At 38.0% G+C, this 26,621-nt stretch overlaps 1 protein-coding gene across 2 annotated transcripts in view; it reads right to left on the bottom strand.

The window, feature by feature from the left end:
- NAV3 (neuron navigator 3) overlaps nt 1-26,621 on the bottom strand; it is a 727,630-nt gene that overhangs the window by 510,693 nt on the left and 190,316 nt on the right. For both annotated transcript variants that reach the window (XM_058673421.1, XM_058673422.1), the window contains exon 2: nt 20,785-21,191. In XM_058673421.1, the coding sequence (XP_058529404.1) occupies nt 20,785-20,856 (72 nt within the window). In that variant the 5' untranslated portion in view covers nt 20,857-21,191. The remainder of the gene's footprint in view (nt 1-20,784; nt 21,192-26,621) is intronic.

The raw sequence follows: 26,621 nt of genomic DNA, 5'->3' as shown, positions 1-26,621 counted from the left end.
CCAGGGGTAGATTCTGCGGGGGATGTGTGGGCCCAACCCTGTGGAATACAAGTCCCGCTGGTTAGCTCAAGAGTTGAGGTGATGACTGGCTGAGCTAGGGGTGACCATGGAACTGGCCATCACTCATGGGTAAAGGAACTGACAACAGTCTGGGCAGGTCAAGGCAGCAGCACCCGAATGTGCATCCTAAAACAGGATGTGGGGTAGGCAAGCTGCAACTGGAAGGGGGCAGACTGGGCAGGGCCGAGCAAACCTCAACTCGCAAGGAAGAGCAGAATTCAGGATGCAGCACAGATCATGCTGAGTCAGGCTCTTACATCAACTGGTCTACATGACCAGGGATAGAGGCCACAACATTGAAGGCAAAGGTTGAGACAGGTGAGAGGGCTAAGACAACTGGGTCAGAGCAACCACTGGCATGCACATAATCTATGGCTGAAAATAGGTTCAGTTGGGGAGCTGTGAGAGTACCCCCTTGCCTGGTTGGGGTTCCCATGGGAGAATGCGGAGGCCAGAGTGGGGACTGTGTTCTGGTCTGGATATGGCTGCAATGTCCCTTGGCACAAGAGTGAACTGGGGTTGGGCACACCTAACTGGGCTAGATGCCAGCACCATCTGGTGCTGTGGAAAACATGGAGATATAGGACAGACTAGGCTAGGTCTCTGCCCCTTCTGAGCCATGTGTTAGCAGTGTGTGGGTATGGAGTAGCCTTTGCTGGGCTGAAACATCCAACAGTAAGAACCGGAATGGGTTGAAGGTCAGTCAGGAAAGGCCACTGTTACTGCCAGGACAGGAGGTGGACTAAGTAGGGCTGGTACATGGATCCATCGTTATGAACAAGAACTGCCATAAGGAGAGACTCTGATGGAAGAGCTTGGGAAACTCCTCTGTCAGGACACAATCCCTGCAGGTGAGCCCAAGAACCATGATAGGGAGCAACCCAGACCAGGCCAGAGAAAGATATCCACCAGCATACGTTTGGCATAGGTTGGAGCAGAACAGGCTGAAACCAATTCACATCACCCACTGGCATCAGAATAGAGTATGGGTCGGGCCATGTTCAGTCGCGAAATATACCAGTGCATATTACAGAATGCCAAGGTGAGGTGAGCCGTACCAGATGTGGCCACAGCACCCAAACAGCACACATGAGAACCAGGAAGGGAGGGGACAAAGCCGGAGCGGGGAATGTGGACTCCCCTGCTGGACAACCACTGCCACTGGAGAGCATGAGTTGGGATGGGGACAGACCAGACCAGGCAGAGCTACAATACCTGTAGGCCTCATGTGGGCTAGATCAGGGAAAAGCCTGGTTGGGTTGATTGTTCCTACTGGTACAAGCAAAAATTAGAGTGTGTGAGGGTTGGTGGGGCTTTGCCACAGCATCAGCTGGCAGAGCCTGGCACTGGGAGATAAATCTGTCAAGTTAAACTCAAGAACCACCTGCAGAGTATGTAATCTGGAAGTGGGAGTGGCCTAGTAGTGAAAAGTGGGCACCTCCCTCTTGGGTTACCACTCCCGCTGGAGAGCATGAAAACCAGGACAGGGGCAGAGGTGGCTAGGATAGAAGGATACCCACCAGCATGGGTATGGGCTGGATAGTAGGGCTGCCTGGGTTGAACTAGGCTTCAACGCCCATTGACATGTATAGGAGCTAAATGGGATGTGGGGCAGACTGAACAAGTCTGCAATGCATACTGCCTAGCTGAGAACCAGGGGAGGAGTTCGGACTGGTGGGGGTTATGGGGAGTCGCCCTGACTAGGCTGTAGCTCCCACGGGTTTGCATGAGGACCAAGTGTAAAGTGGGCAGGATCGGGCTGGACTGCAGCACCCATTGGTTCAAGACAGGGCTGGAAACAGAATTGACTCAGCAGTTGCAACGACCAGCATGTGCATGAGTGGATTGGGGCAGTGGCTGTGTTGCACCCTGCACTGTCAAGCTCACACAAGAATCAGGTCTGGGATCACCTCAGACAAAGTTTCTTTGGGTATCCCTCCAACTAAACTGCTGATCTCAGAACCCCAACCATGAAGAGACTATGTCAGCCAGTGGATCCAGAAGAGATATTATCGTGCTTGGAAAGATGAGATTGGCAGAAATTTGGAACTGTTGAACTATCAAAACTGCTTGAGCAGGACCCTCAGAGCATGTCCCATGTCGGTGACCTTGGATAGGTTGGAGGCTGGGTGGGGTTTCTCCCTTTGTTTCTCCCCTGACCCCAAATACAGGGGGGGAAATGATGATGTTGGTGTGGAAACAATGGTCTTACTCAGTTTCCTGTATCCCTTGACCCTTTGTACCCTAATCAACTATGTACAATTATTAAATAAATATAATTTTAAAAGAAAAAATAAAGAACAATCAACATTCTATTAGAATTAAGCTTTTCTCTAAAAAAGTATATTTTAATTATGTTTGTAAACAAAAGTATAAAAAGACCATTGTTGTTTCAGAAAAAATAAAACAACAGTGTGTGCTGATGGACCCTTAGTCTTTCTGATTATTGGACAGAATGTAGCCATGTAAAAGAAGCAAATGAAGGACTGCTTACTGTTTTCATTCTCCTAGAGTTGGAAGTACCCTCTTAATGTGCCAAAAACAAAGCCTGTCGTCTCAGGAAGAGTACTAATGCTTCAGGCCAATCAGTATTATAACTCTTCATGATATGAAATCCATCCACAAGGAGTTGGTGATCAGAATAAAGTAGAATTTTACAGGAAGCTTTAGAGAATGGGCATCTACAGCTTTTCAAATCCCACATCCTTTATAACAGTTGGTCCCATCAGAAAATAATTTGTTTTTGTTTTTGTGGCTTCTCTCTGATAGCAAGAGAGTTATTGGAAATTTATCTTGTTGTCTTTGAAAGTGACTATTTGGAGTCCTAGGAAATTTTACTAAAACCTTATTACTGAAGAACAGAGAACATAAATGAGCATATTGTGCTTGAAGGCAGAAAAAATGTTGGCTGACACTTAAGGATGAAGCCTGTGGAGAAAGACCCTGGGAAACAGTTTGATTCCATGTTCCTGGTGCCAGTTGATAATATGGAGGGGGTTATGTATGTAGTCTGAAAGGGATCTACAATGAACACTGCAGTCACATTTGCCAAAGTACAGCTCTGCTAAGCCCTAGGAAGCAAAATCATCTCTTCTCAGGCAACATTCTGAACCAGGAATAAATGAGCATCACCAGTAAGGCAAAGCAAAAACACCTGCCAGCACCATCTGGCAACAAAAGGTGACGACAAGAACTCAGGAGATTGGGTTTCATCTCGACTTACGCATGTCACAGGACTGATTCCTTCCATCCCTATTTTGAATTATATTGCTTTCCTTGGGAACTGAATAACACTCAAGAAGTAGGTACTAAATCATATGCTAATACCGTAAGTGGGGCACTCAATTTTGCTACAAATGAAATAAAATCTGACTATATTTGTGGGAAAACATAAAAGCTTAACATGTTAAATTAGTTTGACATTAGTTTTATATGTAACCCACACAGGGATTTAAAAAGCACCACATATTAGATATTTGTATCTGCTAGTATCCAATGATTTTAAATTCTAGAAAAGCCATCACTCCCACCTATTAAATTTCATAGATGGGACTAGAACTCTAGCATAGGGGATAATGCAGCCACCTGTGATACTGCCATCCCATATGGATGCTAGTTTGAGCCCCAGTAGCTCCAGTTATGACCCAGCTCCTGGAAAAGCAAGGGGAGATATCCCAAGTGTTTAGACCCTACCATCCACACAGGAGACCCAGGTCCAGTTCCTGGCTACTGGCTTCCACTGACCCAATGCTGACTGTTGCAACCATCTGGAGAGCAAACCAGCCAATGGAAGATCTTTTTTTTTGCCTCTCTCTCTCTGATTTTAAAATGATTAATAAATATTTTTAAAACATCATAGATAAATAATAAGTATATAGCTAATTTGTAATGGAGATTGTAGAGATTTTTAGCCTTTTTTTTTGACAATTGAAAACCAAGGATTCAGAGTCAGTGGAACTGCAGGAGACTGAACTGAGGTCTTTGAAAGTCCTCTTCATTAGGAAGGACAAAGGCCCACAAGTGCACACTGGCAGAGAATATCCAGGAGAATATCTGAACAGAAAAATCATGACCTGGGCAGAAGTTCTGCTAGTTTTATATTTTGCAATAGAGAAGTCTAAGAAATGATTTGAGGCAAGATCAGTGTTTAGTATTTTCAATCAGCTTTTAATCAAAATTTACACCCCCTATGTTATCTCCTCTTTAAAAAAATGTATTGAATAAATAACACTTGGCAGACCTACATTTTCTTTCTTTGTTCCAAAGCAACACTTCTTAAGTATGCTAGGCATCCCATATAAGTTAGGATTGGCAGTGCCTGTGACCTAGTAGAGGCTGTAAATAAACCAGTTAATATATGAGCAATAGTATAAACGGAAAAGACTGATACGACGATAACCAAAAAGATCCTATAATAGAACATAGTGATAGAATGGGTAGAAAAGCACATTCTTGAGGAAAGTACATTAAAATCAAATACCTGCATGATAAGAAGCCACCTTGAAAGAAATACAGCAATGAATATTCCAGGCAGAAACAGCGGTCGGTATATACGATCTTAAGCTGCACAAGTACTTATTCTGTTCAACGAACAGAGAGATGCGTTTCCAGTATGGCAGGACATCAGCAAATGAGATAAAGTTAGGAAGGAGATTTGATCGGAGAGGGATAGGAATGAATTATGCACTTTCCTATGTCCATGTTCAAGTGTTCAAACTGTATTCTAAACTCTCTAAGTTATAGAGTTTTAGGAAGGCAAATGATAAATGTGGATGCATTGCACATTTAAAAGATCATTGATATATCTGTGTATACTTTTCAGTGTTATATATGGTTATTAGGTAGGCCAGCCAGATGATGCATAAGGAAAGAAAACTGCAAAACAGCAAGTGCTATGGAAATATGGGGTTCACTTTCGCTTATCATCAATTTATGGATTTTTCCAAACAATGTGAGGGATTATAGCATCAGCTCATAATTATATAAAAATATTTTCTAGAGTAAAACAGACTAAGGCTTTAATTATGAAGTTTACTTTGCTTTGAAAGTACAATCTTAAATTATTTCCCAATGTTAATTAGAAAATAACAAGTGTATGCAAGGTGTTGTTTATCTGTTATTTGCAAACATTATAATTTGCCAATACCAGCAAATGCTAAAAGACAGAGGTCTTCCTTAACATAGTACATGGTAGAACTACAAATACCACAGAAAAACAAATATTGCTGTTTTATCCTGCAGCTGATTAGATTTCAAAGAAAGATGTTTGGTTTAGAAAACATAATGTAGGAAAGAAACTACTACCACTCAAACTTGAACAGCAAGTAGAGCCCACTGCGATTCTTTTTTTTTAACATTTTTAAGAATAGGTAGTCTCCAAAGAACTGTAAAACCTAATATACTCTTAAGACCCTAAGCTACTCAAAAATGGGGCAGGAGGGCAGAGAAGTCTTCCATCTCCTTAGAATGTGCGAGGAAGACATAAAGTATAACCTAAAAAACATAACAGGTAATTCATAGACAACAGACTCACAACAGCATTAAACAATAGTTAAATGACAAAGACATATAGTGGGAACCAGAGCAATCCTGACAACCTCTTAACAGGTGGTCATATGCACAGAGCAGGGGGGAAACCCAGAGTGGAGCAGGTGGACAGGAGGAGGCTTGTATCCCAACCCTGAAGACTCGGATCCTCACCAAGGACTACATCCCAACAGACAAGGAGAACACGGGGAATTGGAGTTCCTTCGGAGGCCGAGAACTCCGAGGGCACCCAGCCCCATTTGGATATACCACATGGGATGGAAGAGGCCTAAATCCTTCCTTGCAGGACCCAAGGTCATCGGAACAACAGCCAGGAGCCCTGAGGGATCTGCAGAAATAGAAGAACAGCAAACTTCCTTCGGGACTAGGGAGAGGAGCTTCTTCTGGTCCTTACTTAGTTCCAACTTTGGATCCCCACCCTCGCTTACAATGACCATCAGGATCGATCCAGAGCGCCTCCTCCCTCCCCCAAAAAATAGAAGAGATAGTCAGAGAAATGCAAGGAAATCTTAGAACTAAACAGGAAACGATCAGCATAGATCCACATATACCTTACTAGACAGGACACAAAGATTAGTTACTCCTCACTAGGGTATTGAAGATTTCTCTGCACACCCCTCCTAAAACTGTTGTGCACCTAAACTGTTGACATATGCCTTGTTAGAGTTATAAGCCAGTTTTGACTATCCTAAAATCTGCCAAGTTCAGCAATATTATGTGTCAACACAATAAACTGCTAAATACTAAAATGAAAACAGACACAAGACAGCTGAATAGTACCCCATAGCCACTTTAAGATGTATAGCAGCCGGTTCTGTGTACAAACAAAAATTGAAGGGTCAGTGAAGTGGTCACAGGATATAGTTAATTCTTAAGAAAAAAAAGAATAGGTAGTCTCAGCTCAGAGTTGAATGCACCCATTTTGATAAGTACCCTACAGTTATCAGCATTTGTGAAAACATAAGCATTGGGAAACTAGGACACTTGCAACTATAGGTACATTTGAAAATATTTATTCAAGTAGAAAATCAAAATAGTCACATATATTTAACCCTATCCTCACTTTCATTTCACAACAGAAAAAAAAAAAAAAAAAACTCACGAGGCCCCAAGACAGGTATATACATTTTTTTAATGTTCTCTGAAAAATAACATGGATATGCCTTAAAATGGCTAACAATTTCAATTCAGTGGCAGACATTTCCCATTCATTTCCACCATTATGAACAAATACTGAATATGAATTGTGTCCAATAGAACATCCTGCCTCACTACAGGAGAGCAAGGTGGCTCACACACATGTGTGTACTCGCATGTGTCACTGGCACTGTCAGGAGACCAAATAGCCAAGCCTTGTGAGCATTCTGGTGATGATGAACAGGGCAAATTGAGAAGTTAAAATTAATGTGGCCCTTCCTATGTAGACTGACAATTTTTCTTTCTGTGCTCGATCAAATTTGAATGTAACGTATGTTCCTTACATCACCTTCTAATAACTAAATGAAACTTCAAATAAAACTTAATTAAATTAGTTCTTAGAAAATAGATGGGACACCTCACATCTACACTCCAATGCATGACAAATGTAATGTGATCAAATTCCAACATAGGACTGTATATTCCTAAACTTACTATCATTGTTCACATCTTTTAAATGTCATTCTTTGAGGTTTTCTTGAAAAACATGTGCTCATATAAAACACACCATAATCTGAATCAAGTAAAGAAAACATTTAATCATGAAAACAGAAAGGTTTCTTTATATTTATAACTTGAAAACAGCTTTAAAGTACATCAATGAATTAGATAGTAAAACAGAAATGATGTTATCTCCACACCAAGTGGATAAAACAAAAGTTTAGACCACTAGGGAAAATAAAGACATGTAATCTGGTGAGTTCTACAATTTCAGGCAAGGTCTTGTCTCCAGCAGCTAAAAAGAATAACTGACCTTTACAAGTTGCAAGAATGAGATGAAATGCAAGGAAAGGCTCTTTACAACTGCTGGTAATGGGTCTAAACAATCAAGCTCACTAGGAATGCAGTTTGCTTAGCATCTTACTGTAACCTATCACAGAATGCAAGTTGTCGCTCCATAAATCCACACACACACACAAAAAAAAACTGAACTCAGGCAAAATAATTAAAATGTGTTCAATTCTAAAATTGATGATTTCCTGCTTCAAGCAAAATAAACTATCATACAGATGATGGGTTTAAATCTCCATCTCCACATCTGAAACAATCACTTTATGAAATCGTCCTACTCATAAATCTATATGTAGAGCCTTTGGAATACACCACAGAACATTCTTAGTCAACAGATACTTGTGTTGAGCACTCAGGAACTGCTTTAATGTTACTCGAAATGCATGTGAAATATCATTTTTAAATTGGAAACAGAATACTCCACATTTTAACTTACTTTTTAATAACACTGCCTAGCATATTAAGCATCAAAAAGCATTTGCATAGTTTACTCCACAAAATGTGAAAAAATGATCATAAAGAATGTCAAAACTGAAAAAGTCATTTTTATCATCTCTATGTTTAAAGCCAAAATGCCTATATTCAAACTGGACCACAAAAATAGCACTCTTCTATGAAACATACGAAGGATTAAATTATAAATTTTGTTGGAATTAGTGGACAGAGTATTGGGTAACCAATATGTTAAAAAAAATACAAGTTCTTAACCACATGAGGTTGAGATAATATTACATTTTACAGATACTATTTCTCATATTGACATCATTTCATCTTAAATTAAGGCAAACAAAGTTGTTGCTGATGTTATGTTGGGGCTTTTAATTCAGCAGGATGACACTCTACCGGCTCTACCTTCAGACCAGAGATGGTCTCCCCAAGAAGTCGTTGAACTTATCTGCACAATAAGATGCTGGACTCTATGTTTGGTATATGCTTGCAATGAAAGAATCTTGACTGAACTTGAACTATGGCAATGCAGCAAGGTGGAGGAATCCACCATGGGGGAGGGGGTTGGGGAGGTGATGGGGGGAACCCAAAGCCTATAAAACTGTGTCACATAATGCAATGTAATAAAAAATAAATTTTGTTGGAGTTTTATTTTATTAGAAAGCAGAGACTCAGGCTGGTACAGTAGCCTAGTGGCTAAAGTCCTCACCTTGCATATGCCAGGATCCCATATGGGCTCTGGTTCCTGTCCTGGCTGCTCCTCTTCCCATCCATCTCCCTGCTTTGGGCCTGGGAAAGCAGTGGAGGACAACACAAGGCCTTAAGATCCAGTACCCTCTTGGGAGACCCAGAAGAAGATCCAGGCTCCTGACTCCTAGCTTTGGATTGGCTCAGCTAAGACCACTGTAGCCACTTGGAGATTGAACCAGCTGGTGGAATATCTTTCTCTGTGTGTCCCCTTCTCTCTCGGTAAATCTACCTTTCCAATAAAAACAAATAAAACCTGAAATAAAGCAAGAAAAAAAGCACAAGAGAAAGAAAGAAAGCATGGAAGGAAGGAAGGAAGGAAGGAAGGAAGGAAGGAAAGGAAGGAAAGGAGGAGGGAGCGAAACACCATCCACTGGTTCACTCTCCTGAATGTCTGCAAATCAAGGGCTGGATCAGGTCAAACCCATGAACAGAGAACTAAATCCAGGTCTCCAACATGGACGATATGGTTCCAACTATTTGAACCATTATCTGATGTCTCACAAGAGGCATTAGCAAGAAGCAGGAATCAAAAATACAGTCGAGACTCAAATCCAGGCACTCCAATATGGAATAAAAACATTCAACAATTCATTTTAACCATTATGCCAAATGCATATCCTGAAAATTCATGATTAATCTAAGGAAAAAATCAGTAATATGGGATGAAGAGCTAAATTCACTTTGTAAGTCAGTCTTCAAAAATTGACTGCATTTTCCGTCTATCTATCTATACATACATACATATGTGTGTATATACATATATATACCTCATATCTATATGTATGTCACATGGAATAATTGTGGGATGTGATCCCAGGCCAATAACAACAACAACAACAACAACAATAATAATAATAATAAAAGATGACCAGGAGATGGTCCAACACAGCTAAAAGATCATAAGTGGCACTCATGATTCTTTCTCTTTTAATTCCTCAAAAATATTCTAAACATTCTTGTGAATCAAGAATTGTAAATCAAGAATATTTAGATTATTTCTGAGGAATCAAGAATGAGAATTTTCTAAAAGGTCAATGTTTAATTTTTTTCTCTTGAAACTACCAGCAGAATTCACATATATGCTCAGATCTGGTGGAGTAAATTTTTATTTAAAATGTTCATGTATTAAGGGTAGTTTGTCATATCAACATCACATAGGCAGAAACTATTTTGGTTTCCCAGCTTTATCATACTGAAGGAAATAAAAGTCTTTGCACTTACATCTTTGTTTTCTGATGAACTCTAATGTTCAGCCACTAGTTACATGTGGCCCACACTATACCTGTACATGAGAAGAAATTTCCTGAGCTCTAACTCTCCTAACGTCTCAGCAGGTTGAGTCATGGTCTAAAGTGAGCCACAAACACCCAGGCCAGTATGAACCAGAGTCCAGGGTCAGAAGCAAGAATTAGTCTGTTAATTTTAATTCCACCTTTATTTCATGTGCACTTTGTTTCTGCCACTAAATAAACTTTGTACTTTGCGGGGTATTTAGCATTTATTTCAATCCAGGTTGTCATGTGCTAATAGGATATAGAAAATGAGCTATCCCAATTTAAGGTGAACAGGACATCATGCACCATTTACACTCTCAGTATCTGCTAGGAAGTCATTGACAAAAAGGTAGGAACATCCAGTTCCTTGATGTATCCCCAAAAGACATTAGTTACTTAATCTCCCATAGTGGCAAGTTGTTTCAGATGTTTATATACTGACATATTCAAAACCCTTAATTTAAGACATGATGCAACTTATAAATGTGAGAGAGGGAAGAAACTGCAGTATTTGACAAAGCAGTAGATACAAAAATCAAGTTCAGGTAGTTGCATGCTAGAATCTGTTCTCTGTAAGACTTTCCTCCCCTTCTCTTTATCAGATCCTCCCCAACACATTTCAAGGCCTGACCTTGCATCCAACCAACAGCAACCTGTGCGTGTGTATGTGTGTGTGTGTGTGTTTTAAGTTTATTTATTTATTTGGAAGTCAGACACAGTGAAAGAGCCAGAGTGCAAGAGAGTGAAAGAGAGATCTTCCACTGCCAGCTCACTCCTCAAATAGCTACAACAGCCAGGGCTGGGCAAGGCCGAAACTAGGAACCAGCAACCTCATTCATCCTTGTCTCTAGTTGGGCCATACTCTGCTGCTTTCTCAAGCTCATTTCTGGCAGTTGGATGGCAAATGGTGAACGCTGGACTCAAACTGGCACCCATATAGGATGTCAGCACTGCAGGTTACAGCTTAACCCAAAATGTACACTACAATGCTGCCCCCGAACCATGTTTTGTTTATTTTGTTTTGTTTTGAGTGGGTGATGTTTTTTTTCTGCTAAGGAGAAGTACACTTGAATGATCTCTACAGAAATTACATCATACTTTAATTGCCATTTTACCAGTGTTTATAGGTGAGATACTTAATGGTTACTCCATGATGGTTCTAGTCTCATATTGCTCTGACAAAAAGGGAAGAGGGGTCCCTTTCTTGCTATTCCGAGTGCTTCCACCAAGTACTGATGTAAAAGAAGACCTTGACCACAGGTAGACACCTATACTAGACTTCCCAGAACTGTGAATCAATAAATTCCTATTTTTTATAAATTATATACAATCTGGCATCTGTTTTAAAGGCATGCGACCAACTAAGAGAGTTACCTGTCATAGGCTTAACAATTTCTTTTACTATTTTGCTCATCTATGATAAGCTCACCTAACAGGGTCATACTCTTTAGGCAAAGTCTGTGTTCATCTTTATCCACAAAGCTAACCTTGTTAGTATCATCAGTACAACTCAGAATAAAGGAGATTCCTGTTCTGAAAGACCAGAAAACTCAATTTAGTTTCTCATCCTATGGCAATTATCAGAGGAAATCTACTTTCAGGAGAGCTTGGAAGTGCTTACACAACACTGTTTTCATAATGCTAGTAGTTTATTCCAATTTAGCCACAGTTTTAAATACACTTAAATTTCTTAGAAGGAAATTCCACAAGAAATAAAGAATGATACGAGGATGCAACTGAAATCCTTCAAATCCCTTGGAGCTGGGACTGTGGCAACGTGGATCAATCCACTGCTCTTAATCCTGGCATCCCATATCAGGCTGCAGGTTTGAGTAACCACTGTTTTGTGACTAATTCAGCTTCCTGCTAATGCACACCAGAAGGCAGCAGATGATAATCCAAATGTTTGGACCGTGGTCACAACCATATAGAGACCCACATGAAGTTCCTTGTTTCTGGCTTTGGCCTGACCCAGCCTTGGTTTTTGCAGGCATTTGGAGAATGAGCCAGCAGACAAAAGCTTGTCTCCCACCTCCCTAATCTCTCTTAACAACAAATGTATACAATAAGCATGCTTATTAAACTGTATTGGTCAGAATATACTTGGCAGACTAGGCAGACATCTCAGTAAAAGGACAAATATATAAATGCTAAACAACAGAACACCTCTATGTTCCATACCCTTGACAGTTGATTTAATGAATGTCTTTGAAATGTTTCATTCATATCTTAATAAATAGGGTAAAGGCATGAGATGGAAAGAGACAGTAGACTCCTTCTGATATTACTGTGGGTAAAGCAAGTTACAGAGGCCATCAATGTTAGGGAGGCAGTGGGAGGCATCAACAGTTGTTCTATCTGTGAGTCACCTGTGGAGTCAGGGTCAGCCAACGTGAGCACGTACTGATATTATCATTAGTCTGGGTGTTCACTTAAGATATCCAAGAATAACACAGGAGTGATTAAAAACAATGGAAGAATCCTTAGAAAATTTAAACCCAAACACTGTGTTTAACAGAGTTCCTTAGTACTGGTCTGAAACAAATGTGTTGTATGGACAAGATAAGTCTAGACAGAGAATACCTTAGCTTAAGTTTTCCCAGAGCAAACCCTGGAATAATAATCCACCTTCAAGTAGTTTATCTGACTGGTGACTTCAGGAAATCCTATGAAAGGGAGCCAGGGAGGCAGGCATCAATCTGAAGATAAAATATAAAGGATGCTATATCCAGCACATTACAATGGTATGTAATTTAATGTTCCATCCCCTTAAAAGCCTCAAAAACAGTGTCTCCTACAGTGACTCAAAAATGTTTGCATGCATTGAAATCACTGGGCACCTTCTTCAAATTCAGATGTTGACTCATTGTTTTTTTTTTTTAATTTATTTTGTTTTTATTGGAAAGTCAGATATACAGAGAGGAGGAGAGAGGGAGAAAGATCATCTGTCCACTGATGGCTGCAATGGCCAGAGCTGTGCCAGTCTGAAGCCTGAGCCAACCTGAAGTCAGGAGCTTCTTCTACATCTCCCACATGGGTGCAGGGTCCCAAGGTTTGGGGCCATCCTCTCCTGCTTTCCCAGGCCACAAGCAGGGAGCTGGATGGGAAGCTAGGCTGCTTGGACAAGAACTGCTGCCCATATAGGATTCTAGTTCATTCATGGTGAGGAATTTAGCCGCTAAGCTACTGTACAGGGCCTAGAATCATTGGTTTTAGTGTCAGACCTGAGACTGAATTTTCTGTAAGATTCTGCATGATCATGATGCTGCTGGAATTCAGAAGGCAATCTGAAGATTTTGATGGGTGTCTACTTATTTTTTTATTGAGATTTTCTAAATTTATATTAAAAACAGAAAAGATCACTAAAGGCCACTGCTTTTGTAATATATCATGATATCTGTTTTGTTTCATCTAATCCTAATCTCAGGCTCTGTGTGTTTACTGAAAACCATCAGGCTCAGAGATATTTGGTCAATCCTTGTACAAGGAAAGCACAAACATTTCTGACTATCCTATTGTCCTGTTTTTACAACAGATGGCCCTATACTCTAGCACAACCTCCCTTCCACAGAAACAAATCAGCTATCTCAGGCCACTCCTAGCTTGCATGTATTTTACTCTTGCTTGCACTCTGTTCTAGCGTCAACTCACATTCTGATTGTCTGATTAGTCTGAAGCACTCGGCCCTTGGAAATTAACACAATTATATTTTCCTAAACATTACATTAAGATCCTTTCATGGAACACTTGCATTCATTCATGGACTCTTAATTCACTTGGCAATATTCCAATCAGCTTTCTGGAATCTTGTTCCACATGATTACACTCACCTGCAGCCCCAAGAGATGCTAAGTGGACATGGTTGAATTATTGTTTGTAAATGACCATTCTACTCACTGTATACATATTTATGGTTAAATGGAGATAATTTACAGTCCCTTGCAACCACAGCTGAAAACATAAACAGGATCGACCACTCAAGAAATACCACACATTACAATGTTTGCTTAAAATATTTCTTTATATATATGCATTCTAGTTATAAATGCATAAAATAAAATTATGCATGTATATAAAGGAGACGGGAAGCTGGTGTGCTATTCCTTTTTCTGCTTTGGATATATGTGTGTACATATATACATATACATATATATCTTCGTCAACTTAGAATCTGAACATATCTCTACAAAATAAAAAGAAAAACTCACACGTCGGTATCAAGACAGAGGAAGAGATTTTAGAAATATCAGAAATCAAAAACTTATGAAATATTGGGGCTTGCATTTGGTGAAGCAATTAACATATTAGGATGCCCATGATCCATTATTGGGTGCTGAACTTCCAGTATTAAATTTATCCTCTATTCAAGCTTCCTGCTAATGTGTACATAATCTGGAAAACAGAAGGCAAACAACTCAAGTAGCTGGGTTCCTGTTGTATCATGTTCCTGGTATCTGGCTTCGGGTTGTCCCAACTTTGACAATTGCAGGCACTGGGGCAGTGAACCAGTAGATCAGAGATGTGTCTCATCATTCCCCTGCTTTTCAAATCAATTAGAGTATAAAATTTATGCAACATATTGGGGCCAAGGCAGTGGCATAGCAAGTTAATCATCTAGCTGTGAGGGCAGCATCCCATATCGGCATAGGGTGGATCATGGCTCTTCCACTTCCTAATCCAGCTCACTATTTATGAATTGGAAAAGTAGCAAAGCATGGCTCAAGTCTTTGGGCCCATGAACCCATATGGGAGAGCCTGAAGAAGTTCCAAGCTTCAGATGGGATCAATTCCAGCTGCTGCAAACATGTGGAAAGTGTATCAGTGGATGGCAGATATCCTCTCTCTCTCTCTCTTTCAAGTTAAATGAACATTATAAAAATTTATTTATTAAATCTTATGTTAGCAATCACTTTATGATAACTTACTTGTTTATACTGACTTGAAGGGGGCAAGTGAAAAAGACTGAGAGAAAGAAAAAGACACACAAGGAGTATTTTACATATTCTACTTCAATTCCCAATGTCAGGAACCTGGAAATTAGATTTCCCACATGAGTGGTGGTATCCCATCTTAAGCCATCACCTGCTGCCTCTCAGAATGCAGAATTGGAAGCAGAGGCAATATTTGAGCCTGATCACTATGATATGGAATGTGGGTGGCCCAAACAATATTTAATAGTTGATTTCATTTTACTTGAAAGAAAGTTACAAACATACAGACACAGACAGAGAAAGGAGGAGAGAGAAAGATAAAGAGAGAAGAGATAGACTGTAGATCTTTTATACACTGATTTACTCCCCAAATGGCCCCAGCAACTAGGGCTGTGCCAGGCAAATGGTGGGGGCTCAACACTTGGGACAGTGTCCGCTGTTTTCCCTAACATATAAGCAGGAAACTGAATTGGAAATTAAAAAGCTGGAATTTGTACCAGTGCTCATATAGAACATCAGCATCACAGGTGGTAGTTTAACCTTCTGTTTTTCCAACCTTTTACACTGAAAATATGTGATGCATAGAACAAAAAGGCAAGGGGCCCAACCAATCATCAGAAGCCTATTTGAGGACCTTCTACATAGTATGGAGGGAGTTTTAAAGGAGATTCTAAGTTTCTATCTGAGACTCTGGTCTCTAGAGCCATCTTTAAGACAAAAAGAACTCTATCCAATTTATCCTTAGAGAACGTCAGGTGAAATGACATTTGAGGCACCAGAATAAAATTAGAGAGACAAAAATTATGGACAGTCTGAACTGGCATCATGGTATGCTAAAATTCCAATGCTAAATTATTTACAAACTCGACATTCATATTTATAGATGTGTGTTAATGTAAGGCTTATTTATCAACATTATAGATAGACTGCTCAATATTTTTTAAAAATGTCAAGCTTGGATAAGCAGTTATTAGATAAATCAGTTCTGTTAAAATCCTCACTATAATCTATATATTAATTTATCAACCATGTTTTACGATGGGATGATTAACAAATATCATGGTATTATTTCTAAAACATCACCCACTTATCCAGTTCTTTTAACTCATCTCATACACGCTATCAAAAAAAACTTAAGCGTATTGCTAAAAATAAAGCACTATTAATAAGTCCCTACAGCATGAGGCACAGCTTCCAGGCCTTCATGTGGGACGTGACTTCCAACATGACTAGGAGATCAAGGGGAATACACATGGAATATGACCGGAAGGTCAAAAGATACAGACATGTCTTGCAGCCAATTACAGTGTCTTTGATGGGTAGGGGACCTGCCGGAAGATGCTCTCCTGCCCTCCTCCTCCTCAGTTTTCATAATTTGTAACCTGCGCATAATAAAGCAGACATTCTTCACCAGCTTGTCTCTGGTGTTTCTTAGGTCAAAGAGCACTGTCTTCTCACCTTAGGTGACTTGGGGCCTGCTGGCAGGTTCAAAAACACAGGCAATGTTAAGTGGCTAAGGTTTTCAATGAAAACATTAGAATAGTCTAACAGAGTTATCAATAGATATGAGTTTCTGAACCACCCATCAGTGTGATGTCAATTGAAAGAGAGCAAAAACAAGTCTATGTGAATAAATACTGATGAAGCATCTACTATCGCTCACATACATGCTCTCTAACCACTGCTTAAATTTGATGCTAATTTCAAAAATACTATAGAGGAAACCTTCACAAGCAAGCTTCTCCCCACCCCATGTTACCATTTCTGCTTATAATTAAAACAACTTTTTATCTCACTTAACTCTTCACATCTCAATGAGTACTATCCACTGATATTCCTCATCCATTTTGGTTTAGAGAATTCAATAACAAAATAATTCCAGCAGGTCATTGAGTATCTATTTTTTCACTGCCATATTTTGAAGATATCTACCCTACTAGCTTTTTAACATTACTTAGTAAGTGCTTCATTCCAACAAATGGTTTGTTTCATACACAAAATATTCCTGCAGTAATAAAGTGCCCCAGTGTTGTCTGAATTGCAAACTGCTGCATTAGGTTGACAGAAAACCTACTGAGCTCCCCTTTTAGTTCAAGGTCACAGTTAATTATGCAGCATTGACATTTTTATCTATTAGGCTTTGACAGTGACATAGTGTTTGCAGGACTGAACCACAAAGCAGTAAAAAGTAGTTGAAAGTAATCAGCCAACTTTCTTGGTATGAACACAAAAACAAAGTTCAAATGGTCAAGTTTTCAGAAACAAAACAGCTCATTATGGGCATTCAGAAGGTTTGAGATACCATGATCATTTTCCCATTTGAGACATTATGGAAACATAATACCAACATCAGGATGATGAGCCAAGACCAACTGAAAATTCAAAAATCACACGACTCACAAATACAGCTGAATTCTACAAAGCCTTACAGTAATTTAGCTGACTGAAATTTCTTGAAAATATTTTCTCAAGTCCAATCAGATATCTGAAATATTCACTTGGACTTTTGTAAAAACCACACATCTGGATTACCATTATGACAAGAACTTTAGGCAGGTCTTGTGGATGATTCCTTATGACCTTTCAAGTATATTTCCTGCCATTCAGCTTTAGGAAGCTGTCAGGGCTTTATTTAAATGAGACCCAGGAAGTCAAACATTTCAGAAACCTGTAAGTTTGATTTTGTCACATACAGTTGTCCCTTGGTATATGTGGGAGATTTCTTCCAGCTCCCCCCACCTTGGATACAAAAATCTATGGATTTAATATAGCTTAAAAATAATAATACAGTTTAAAAAATAATGCAGTTAAAAATAATAATATTTTCCATTATAAAAATCTGATTACTTGTCACAATTAATGCAATGTAAACACTGTAAATACCATGTAAACGGTTGTTACACTGTGTTGTTTAGAGGCCAATGCCCAAAAGAGGGCTTTACCTGTTTAAGATAGATGTAATCTTCTCTGCATATTTTCTGTCAACGGTTAGGTGTATTTAAGAAAGTAGAAGTTATAGGCACAGTGGGTGTTTTAAACATACTTTAAAAACTAAGTTATTTTTTCATGAAACAAAGCAAGGAGGTAAAAGCAGCTGTTGTTTTGTAGGAAAATAATGAAATTATGAGGGATCAATCACGTTGCCGGCAAATACAGAAAGTACTTCATAAACAATCTCTTTTCTGATATTCAGATCCACAATCCCTAGAACATATGCCCACAACTCACATATTCCGTATCCTAAGTGTTTCTGCTTAGCAGTAGAGCATAAGTACAAATTGACATTATTTAAAAATTAACAACAAAAGCTGGTGAGCTATTTCTAAAGTGAACAAGAAGTTTCCTGTGTTATTGTTAAAGTAGATAGCTGCATGCAATCCAGTTTAATGTATCATGCTGTGAATGGTTACCAACCCCACTACTGTAAAAATAAGATACTTTTTCAATAATATCAAAAAAGAAATATTTAGCTCACACTGAAGGCACGAGTTAAGACAAATGCTTTTATTTTACCAATGTGGAGCTTTGTGCCCATTAATTCATCATGAAGGATTATAAATAATTCAGTAAATAAAGGAACAATCTTATAATCTTTACTAGCAAATATGTGATGGCAGAACTGTGGTCAGATTTTTTCCACAGAGATTTGTGATGCTACATGACAATTATCTCCTTCATACAAGCTCAGAGTGTCACTGGGAATAGCGACCTCTGATAACACTTAACAGATTTCAATCATTAGCATATATCCCTGACTATCTATCTGAATTTCTGGCTTATTCAAAGGCTCTAGGTAATCAGTTTTCATTTTGGAATGCCCACTAGTGGTGGAGTTAAGGGCTCATTAGAACCCCAGTGTCCATTCTTGACTCTACTCATTGAAAATGTTCATTCTTCCCCATCTTCCTGCCAGCTACAAAGTGAGCCTACAGCGAAACAGAGGTTCTACTGTACCACAATACCCAGCTGGTATTTAAAATTTTTCCACAGAATTAAAGCTCTCCACAGTTTGTCTAAAAGCTATTACTATTAGTACATTATTTATAAGCTCCAAAGTCCTTTGTGAAATGCCTGGGAACTAAGCCTCATTATAGACCGTTGTTTAAAAAGTCCCACACAAGGCATTTGGAGAATGAATTTAAGAATTTATTCTATTCTTCAGCTTGTAATCCCTTTTGTGTCTTCAAAAAATATATCTCACAAAGGAAACAAAAAGGTAATACTTGCAGATGTACTTTTTCTCTTCTATTAGAAAAACATGACCTCTATCCAAAATTACAACTCTGTAATATTAATCACTAACCTATTATCCAATTCCCTTTTTACCCAACTAATACACAAATTAACAACAGAATGAAAGACATTTTTAATAAGTACAAGTGAAAATGACTGAATGAATACTTAGCAGCTAGGAAAGTATAGCACATGATTCAGCTTGCATTTACTCCAGCATCTCTTCTGAGTTAATACCCTAGTATCAGCAGAAATAATCGGGTATTTCTAATACCATCACAATTGATGGTAGAACACTTACTTGTGCTAGAATTTTACTCTACACTGAAGTGAACATTGATCATAATACAGTACTTAGTATTTTCAGAGATGAACTGACACTGAAGATAAACAAAGAACGAATCACAATGAACATAATATAATTTGCCTCTAAATGGCAAAGAGATCACTGGAACCACATTCTGGTAACATTAATCAGAATAGACAAACAAAATTATTAAGTTATTGACTCAGCAGAGCCTCTTGTCAACTTCTTTCCTCCAAAACTGTGAAAGACTTAGCTGTCCTTAGGTATATGCAAAGTGACCCATAAACAGAATTTCTAAGATAGATGTAAAAACAATCCTTAACCCTGCCTTTTTAGATACATCCGTACCTAAACATTTTCTTTGCATTATTTCATTATCCCTTGCTTTGGTGTCTAGGCCACTAGGTCTCCACAAAACTCTCCTGTACCAACAAAGTCAATGACAGCACCACACAGAATCATAAATTCCATTATCAGTGGGTCTTTCTCTCCCAGTCACCATCTCTTATGCTTCTGGTAAGTGCACTCCAGCTAGTCCTCACTACAGCACAGTGGTTTAGCAGGGGAGAAGTTTCTAAAATGGGAAAATGAGATTTAAGTGCAACCCTTGATATTCAATTTCCATCTTCATACTCCCAAGCTCAGTCTTTCACAAATATGTTAGCAGATTCCTCTCTTGATATTTGCCATTAGCTATTTGACATGAAGATTCAAACCAAACATGAAGATTCAAACCAAGACATGAAGATTCAAACCAAAGCTCAGAGTTGTCTCACTTTTCAGGTCAACTGTGAAAGAGAATAGGCCTAAACTGATGTGCTTCTATGACAAGAAATAGAATTTCAAATGCCACCTTTGTTCTCTAACAGTAGTATGGCAGGTATTCTCTTTGAGGTGAATTCTAACTTGTGCTGTTGTTTCAGAGAAGCCTATGACGCACACCCTTCCCTGGATTTTAGAGAACTGTCCATCAAGTCAGATCAGCAGGTAAACTAGCATGAAATCAACAGTGAGAGAACACAGAATTCCATGTAAACTGCCTGGATGGATAAATTCAGCATACTTCAGAAACAAAATCACCCAACTGGTAATGAAATCCAGTTATGTAGCCAATTTTTCCTATTTAATAGGATATACTACCATGAAATATATTACATTTTATCTCAGGAGCCATATCATTTCAATGTATAAAATTTTCTCTAAGCACAGACGAAAGAGTAAGAAAAAGGAAAATTATTTGTATTACCTTTTTCTGGTCTTCAAGCTTGTGACTCACCGGATTCTTCCCATGTCTGTTCATTTCTGAAGATAAATCCATCACATTAAGTTCTTGTCCTCCAAAATGGAATATCTTCAACAAAGCAGCAAACTAATCCAAGACGCAATCACTGGGAAAACACTGGCACACCACATTTCCCATCACACACCATCTCTGAACTTCATGGACTCCAAGGAATCAGTAAAAAATCCATTGAATGAATGGAAAAATTTGCAATTTAGTTCCAGGACCTTCCAAATCAGCATATCGTTTTTAAATGCTGACTTCTCAAATGCAAAACAGTTATCCAGGACTTTTAACTCCAACTGCTATCTTTTTCTTTCTTCACAGTTCTCCATTTTAAGTTAGAAAAAGAGGAGGAGGTTCCTGTAAACCTGTGATTTAACAAAAGAAAGCACACAGTTAATTCCCTCACACTACTGGTAGTATAATTTATGAAAGTAATTCTTATCTTACAATTTCCACTTAGAAGAAATCACTGGGGCCAATGAATGATATTTGACTTAAAAATGACAGCTTATGACTTTTAAAATATCACTTATACATATAAACCAAAACAGAATGTTTCAATTGGGGATCTACGTGCACCAAAGCAAAGGAGCAATAGGAAATACATACTCATCCAGCAGATAAGAGTGTATTCTTCACCATCCTACTCATTAATGTTAGCACCCACAGAACCACAAAATTTGAGACAAATACTACACTAGACATTTTGATACTTTTCATAAACAGCCTTATTTTCATTTTGAAAGGAATCTGTAAAGGAGATAACTCCATCTTAAATTGAGGTGGAGACTCTAAACTTTGTGACACTAGTATTAGCCAACAACAAAGTATTAACATAGTTCACATCACTTTGACTTCAAAATGCATTTTCTAGATGTACCCATCTAAGTTTATATTACATGTTCTTTACACCAAGATCCCATGGATAAGCTTATCAAGTTCCTTGGCAGATTGTAGATATACTGTGCATGATACACTGGGGACAAGTTGAAGATGTTTCATTTAACCGTGAATTAGAAATTAAAACACACTACAAGATTATATTCAACATTGTATTTAATGTTCTAGCCATTTAGTGTAACAAGCAAATAGAAGAAGGAGTGGAGATAGATGAGTAAGTCTTGAAAGTAGAGGCAATGGAAAGAAATGAGACATTTTTATCACAAATGTTACAATGATGTATTTGGAAATATTAAATCATCCAGAGAAAATTACTTGGATGATTAAATGAAACTTCACAAATGCCCTGGATGCAAAATAAATATACAAAAATCCATTGTATTTCTTTATAATAGCAACAAATATTGGTAAAATGAAACTTTAAAAATCTGCACTACTGAATACACTGGAATAAATCAACTAAAAGTTAATAAAAACTGTATGGTTAAGCAATGACATATCAAAAGACAATAAATACCTGAATAAATAGAAAGTGCCACCATAGCTATCAATGAGTAGACACTGCTGCAGAAAAGAATGCATCAGTAATCACTCCACTGTAACTGAAATAACCAGTCTTCTTACATATATCTTTCTTTTATACAAACTCATAAAATGTACATATGGAAATGAAAAAGACCCAAAAAATAAGACAACGATGAAGAAAAATTTGAAACTGTTCTAGAAGAAATGCTAAGATTTATTTTAAACCAATGGTCAATAACATAGTACATACTGGCATAAAGAGTATTTCATGATTATTGTCATGAATTCCTTATTTTGTTATATTCTTTCCCATATTTTAAAGAAAGAAATAGCTTATCTATGTGTAGTATCTAAGCATTAAAAGCATTGGCAGAAAGTTAAAAATTGTTAAATTTTAAAATTGAAAAACTGTATTTGTAGAATGGAGAAAAAGGAAAATGAGGCATATACAAATCCCCCAGTATAGACTCCCAAAACAGACTTCATTAGGTATTGTCACTTGATTTATTAGAAGGTTGGAACTTCCAAAGCCTTGGAGGTTTCATTTTATCAATATTTGTTGCTATTACAAAGAAATATGATCCATTTTATATACTTATTTTGCATACATGAAATCTGTGAAATTCAGTTGTCCATCCAAGTAATTTGCTCTGGATGCTCTAATATTTCCAAATACATCATTGCAACATTTGTAATAAAAATGTTTTTATTTCTTTCCAATGCTTCTATTTGCAAGTCTTGTAAAAATTTTCATTTTACATCTCTCCAACCAACAACACAACACATGTAAGTTAGCCAGAAAAAGATCAGTAGTAGCACTGGTCCTTGTTATTAGGGTTTGGGGCCAGATGTTTAATTATGGAATAGCCTAAGTAAAATGTCAGACTTGGCAATGGTAAAGTATATTAAATATCGGGAAATATATTCGTCCCCTAACTTTTAAAATCTCTGCCACTATTTCAGGGATGGTGAGATAATACAGTATAATAATCATACTGTTTAAATACATATCTCAACATTAGTATGAAATAATAGTGCCCACAGTGTCATTAATACTTTATTCAAACTGATGAACCTTAAATAACTCCTCTATAGTACAAAAGTGCACAGGGAACACACAAAACAGTACATTCACAGTGTGTGCTCAAGCCATTACAAACTCAAAATAGCTCAATCTATATGTGATGCTTGTTATCACTAAGCTAACAGGCCAGTAGGAAGTCAGAAGTAAATAAAACAAAGGCAAACCAACACATCCTTTACAACTTTGTCCAACATCAAAACCTTTGAATATTAATGAGTTTACACCACAGGTAAAGCACAGTTTTATGCATATAATAATTAATGAAAGTATATGCATATAAAATATAAATAAGATTTCATTATTAATTTCTAAAGACATATGATTTATGACTACTTGCTCAGAGTACAAACTGAATTATGCCAAAACTGTAAAGCAGGCAGAAAACAAAACATGGTTTTCACTTAAATGACAATTCTGAAAGGTTATTCTTTCATGTGAAGGTGATCATAAATCTTTATTAATTTTCTTATTCAGTATAATGCAGTGCTGAGTTGATAGTAAACATCCAGTGACCTTATGCCTAGCAACGGGATGTGGCATCTTAATCTTTAAGCCAAATGCCATTACAGGATAAAAAGAATTTTTTACAATGAAATTTTGAAGCAATTTTACACATTACTTTGTACAATGATTGTGATGTGCACTACTTTGCAATTCAGCCTCTGGCAGGAGATCACTTAGAGATATCAACGAATGTTCGCAGAGGGATGGAGGAGCAGGGTGGAGGTGAATATTATGTCTTAATCTCCAGACAAGGTAAAAGTAGCATTGTGGCAAGAGTGTGAACAAGTATATTGCAGTCCTTTCTGATCAGAGATCTAGGATGTGCAAATCTTAGAGAGAAAAGTAGGAGACATGGTAGAAAAAGTTGCATGAGATTGTTTAGTGAGAGACTCTGCCCAAAAGAGCAATGTGCCTGGGAAAGAAGATTAGGATGAAGTAAGCTGTAGGGGAGACTGGGAGCAGGAGCAGCTGGGGAGAGATTTATGTTAAGGAAAGGATACAATACTGCTTAGTGGTGATATCTTCAAAACTTGCAAATAAATAAATAACTATGAGAGTCAGTTTTGAACATCCCCAGGGTCTCCTGTGAATAAAACAACGTGGAGCACAGATATCTTCACACTTCTCTTCTCTACTCCACCTTCCCTACCAGCAACCTAGTGAGTGGGGAGGAGGCACAACAAAGCAAAAGGCATGTGCATACAGTTTCAAAGATGAACTGCATAATGGAGACTAGCATACCAAGAAGTGAAGATATGCTACAGTATACATCTCTACTCCTGATAAAAGGAGGACTCTCATTGCATCAGCTCAATAGACCTTGATAGCATGATACCTGGTTCCCTACCTTTGCCTATATCTATGCTTATCTACCCTAAAAATGTCATTGACCAAAACAAAGCTCAATGAAATGATAGAATTTCTCAACACTCTTGGCCCTCTATTGTAAATCAGGCTTTCTAGACTCCTAGTGTTTACAAATAAGGAGAAGAAAGATGTTCCTTTCACTTGTTTTTCCCAGGCTCTGTGACCTCTGTTCAAGACAACAGAGTATAAAAGAATCAATAATGGCTGTGAGCTGACTGTTGTTAACAGTTACAAATCCCAGATCCAGAAACCACTAAAAATGAATGCACATTTATTTGGAATTTTATTTATTAGAGATGAAACAATCATTGTTTATTTTTTTTTGCAACATGTTCTTGATCTTTTCATAAGTTTTTAAAGACTTTTTTTTTTTAATTTCAAAGACAGAGTTACAGAGAAGGAAAGACAAAGAGAGTGATCCTCCAACCACTGATTCACTTCCTAGATGGAAACAACAGTCAGAGCTGGACCCATTTGAAGCCAGTAGCCAATGGCTTCTTCCACATCTCCAATATGGGTAAAAGGGCCTGAGGACTTGAGTCATTTTCTGCTGCTTTCCCAGGTCATAAGCAGGAAGACAGAATAGAAGTGGAACAACTGGGATTTGACCTGGCACCAATACAGGATGCCAGGGGCACAAGCAAAGGCTTAGCCTTCTATGCCACTGACTTGAAATAAGGAATATAACAATGATAATAGTAATTATTTTAGGGCAGGTATTTGGCCTGCCAGTTAGGAAATCTGCATCCCACGCTAGTGTACAGGCTCCAGCTTTCCAACAATGCAGATCCTGCAAAGCAGCAGAGAAGGCTCAAGGAACTGGATTCTTGTCACCATGTGGACCTAAATTGAGCTAGCAGCTCCCAGCTCTCCCCCTGCCTCGTTATGGCAGGGGAAAAATGAGCCAGCAAATGTGCGTTTGTGTACAAGTGTGCATGTGTGTATAAGTATACAAAATGAAGTTTAAAACACATAATTGTCATTAATAAAATACAATGAAAATACAAAAATAATAATTTAGATGTGTAATAAATTAAAATGGTCTCCATACCCATATTGTGACTTAAATCAAACCACTATACCATAGATCACATTTAACATAAAATAGAAATATTAGAAAAGACAGAAAAAATATTTGTATATGTTATTATTGACTATATTGAGAGTTCAATAAAATTTATTAAGGTTTATTTGAAGTGTTAAGTAAATTTATACCCTATACCACGGATATACATTTACTAGCAAAAGCAATAAAAACTACAAAAGAAAATGTAATTTTAAAATAACGTCCATCAATAACAGAATATAATATCCTCAGAGACACAGTTCTATTTCACTTGTTTTTCCCAGACTTATTGAATATAATTCCTTAGAAACAAAACCACAAAAACATATAACAATTTAAAAGAAAAAGTTAACTTTTCATTGGATGACATGAAAAGTATCCATATAAATGGAACTATTTGGAACATTCTCAGGAGGGCTCAGTATCAAAAAGGTGTCAGTTGTTTTCCACTTATTCTTTAAGCTAATTCAGTTTCAAGCCAAATTTCAAACAGTAACCTTTTAAATGTAGCTTAAAAAGTTGATCATGAAATTAATAAGATGTATTAATAAGATTTAAAAACAGCAAACACAATCTTGGAAAGTGTATGCTTTTTCGGGTGTCAATAAATGTATAAAACAATGATACTTAAAACAATGTATTACAGCCAAAAGGTGAAGGCTGAGTATAAGAATATCCTGCAGGCTGGACACAATAGCCAAGTGGCTAAAGTTCTCACCTTGCATGCACTGGGATCCTATATGGGGCACCAGTTCGTATCCTGGCTGCTCCCTGCTTGTGGCCTGGGAAAGTAGTGGAGAATTACCCAAAGCCTTGGGATTCTGCACCTGCAGGGGAGGGAGACCTGGA

Source organism: Ochotona princeps, chromosome 15 (assembly GCF_030435755.1).
Source record: "Ochotona princeps isolate mOchPri1 chromosome 15, mOchPri1.hap1, whole genome shotgun sequence".
Classification (NCBI taxonomy): Eukaryota; Metazoa; Chordata; class Mammalia; order Lagomorpha; family Ochotonidae; genus Ochotona; species Ochotona princeps.
Note: the sequence above shows the minus strand (reverse complement) of the source record. Positions and strands in the feature narration are given on the sequence as shown.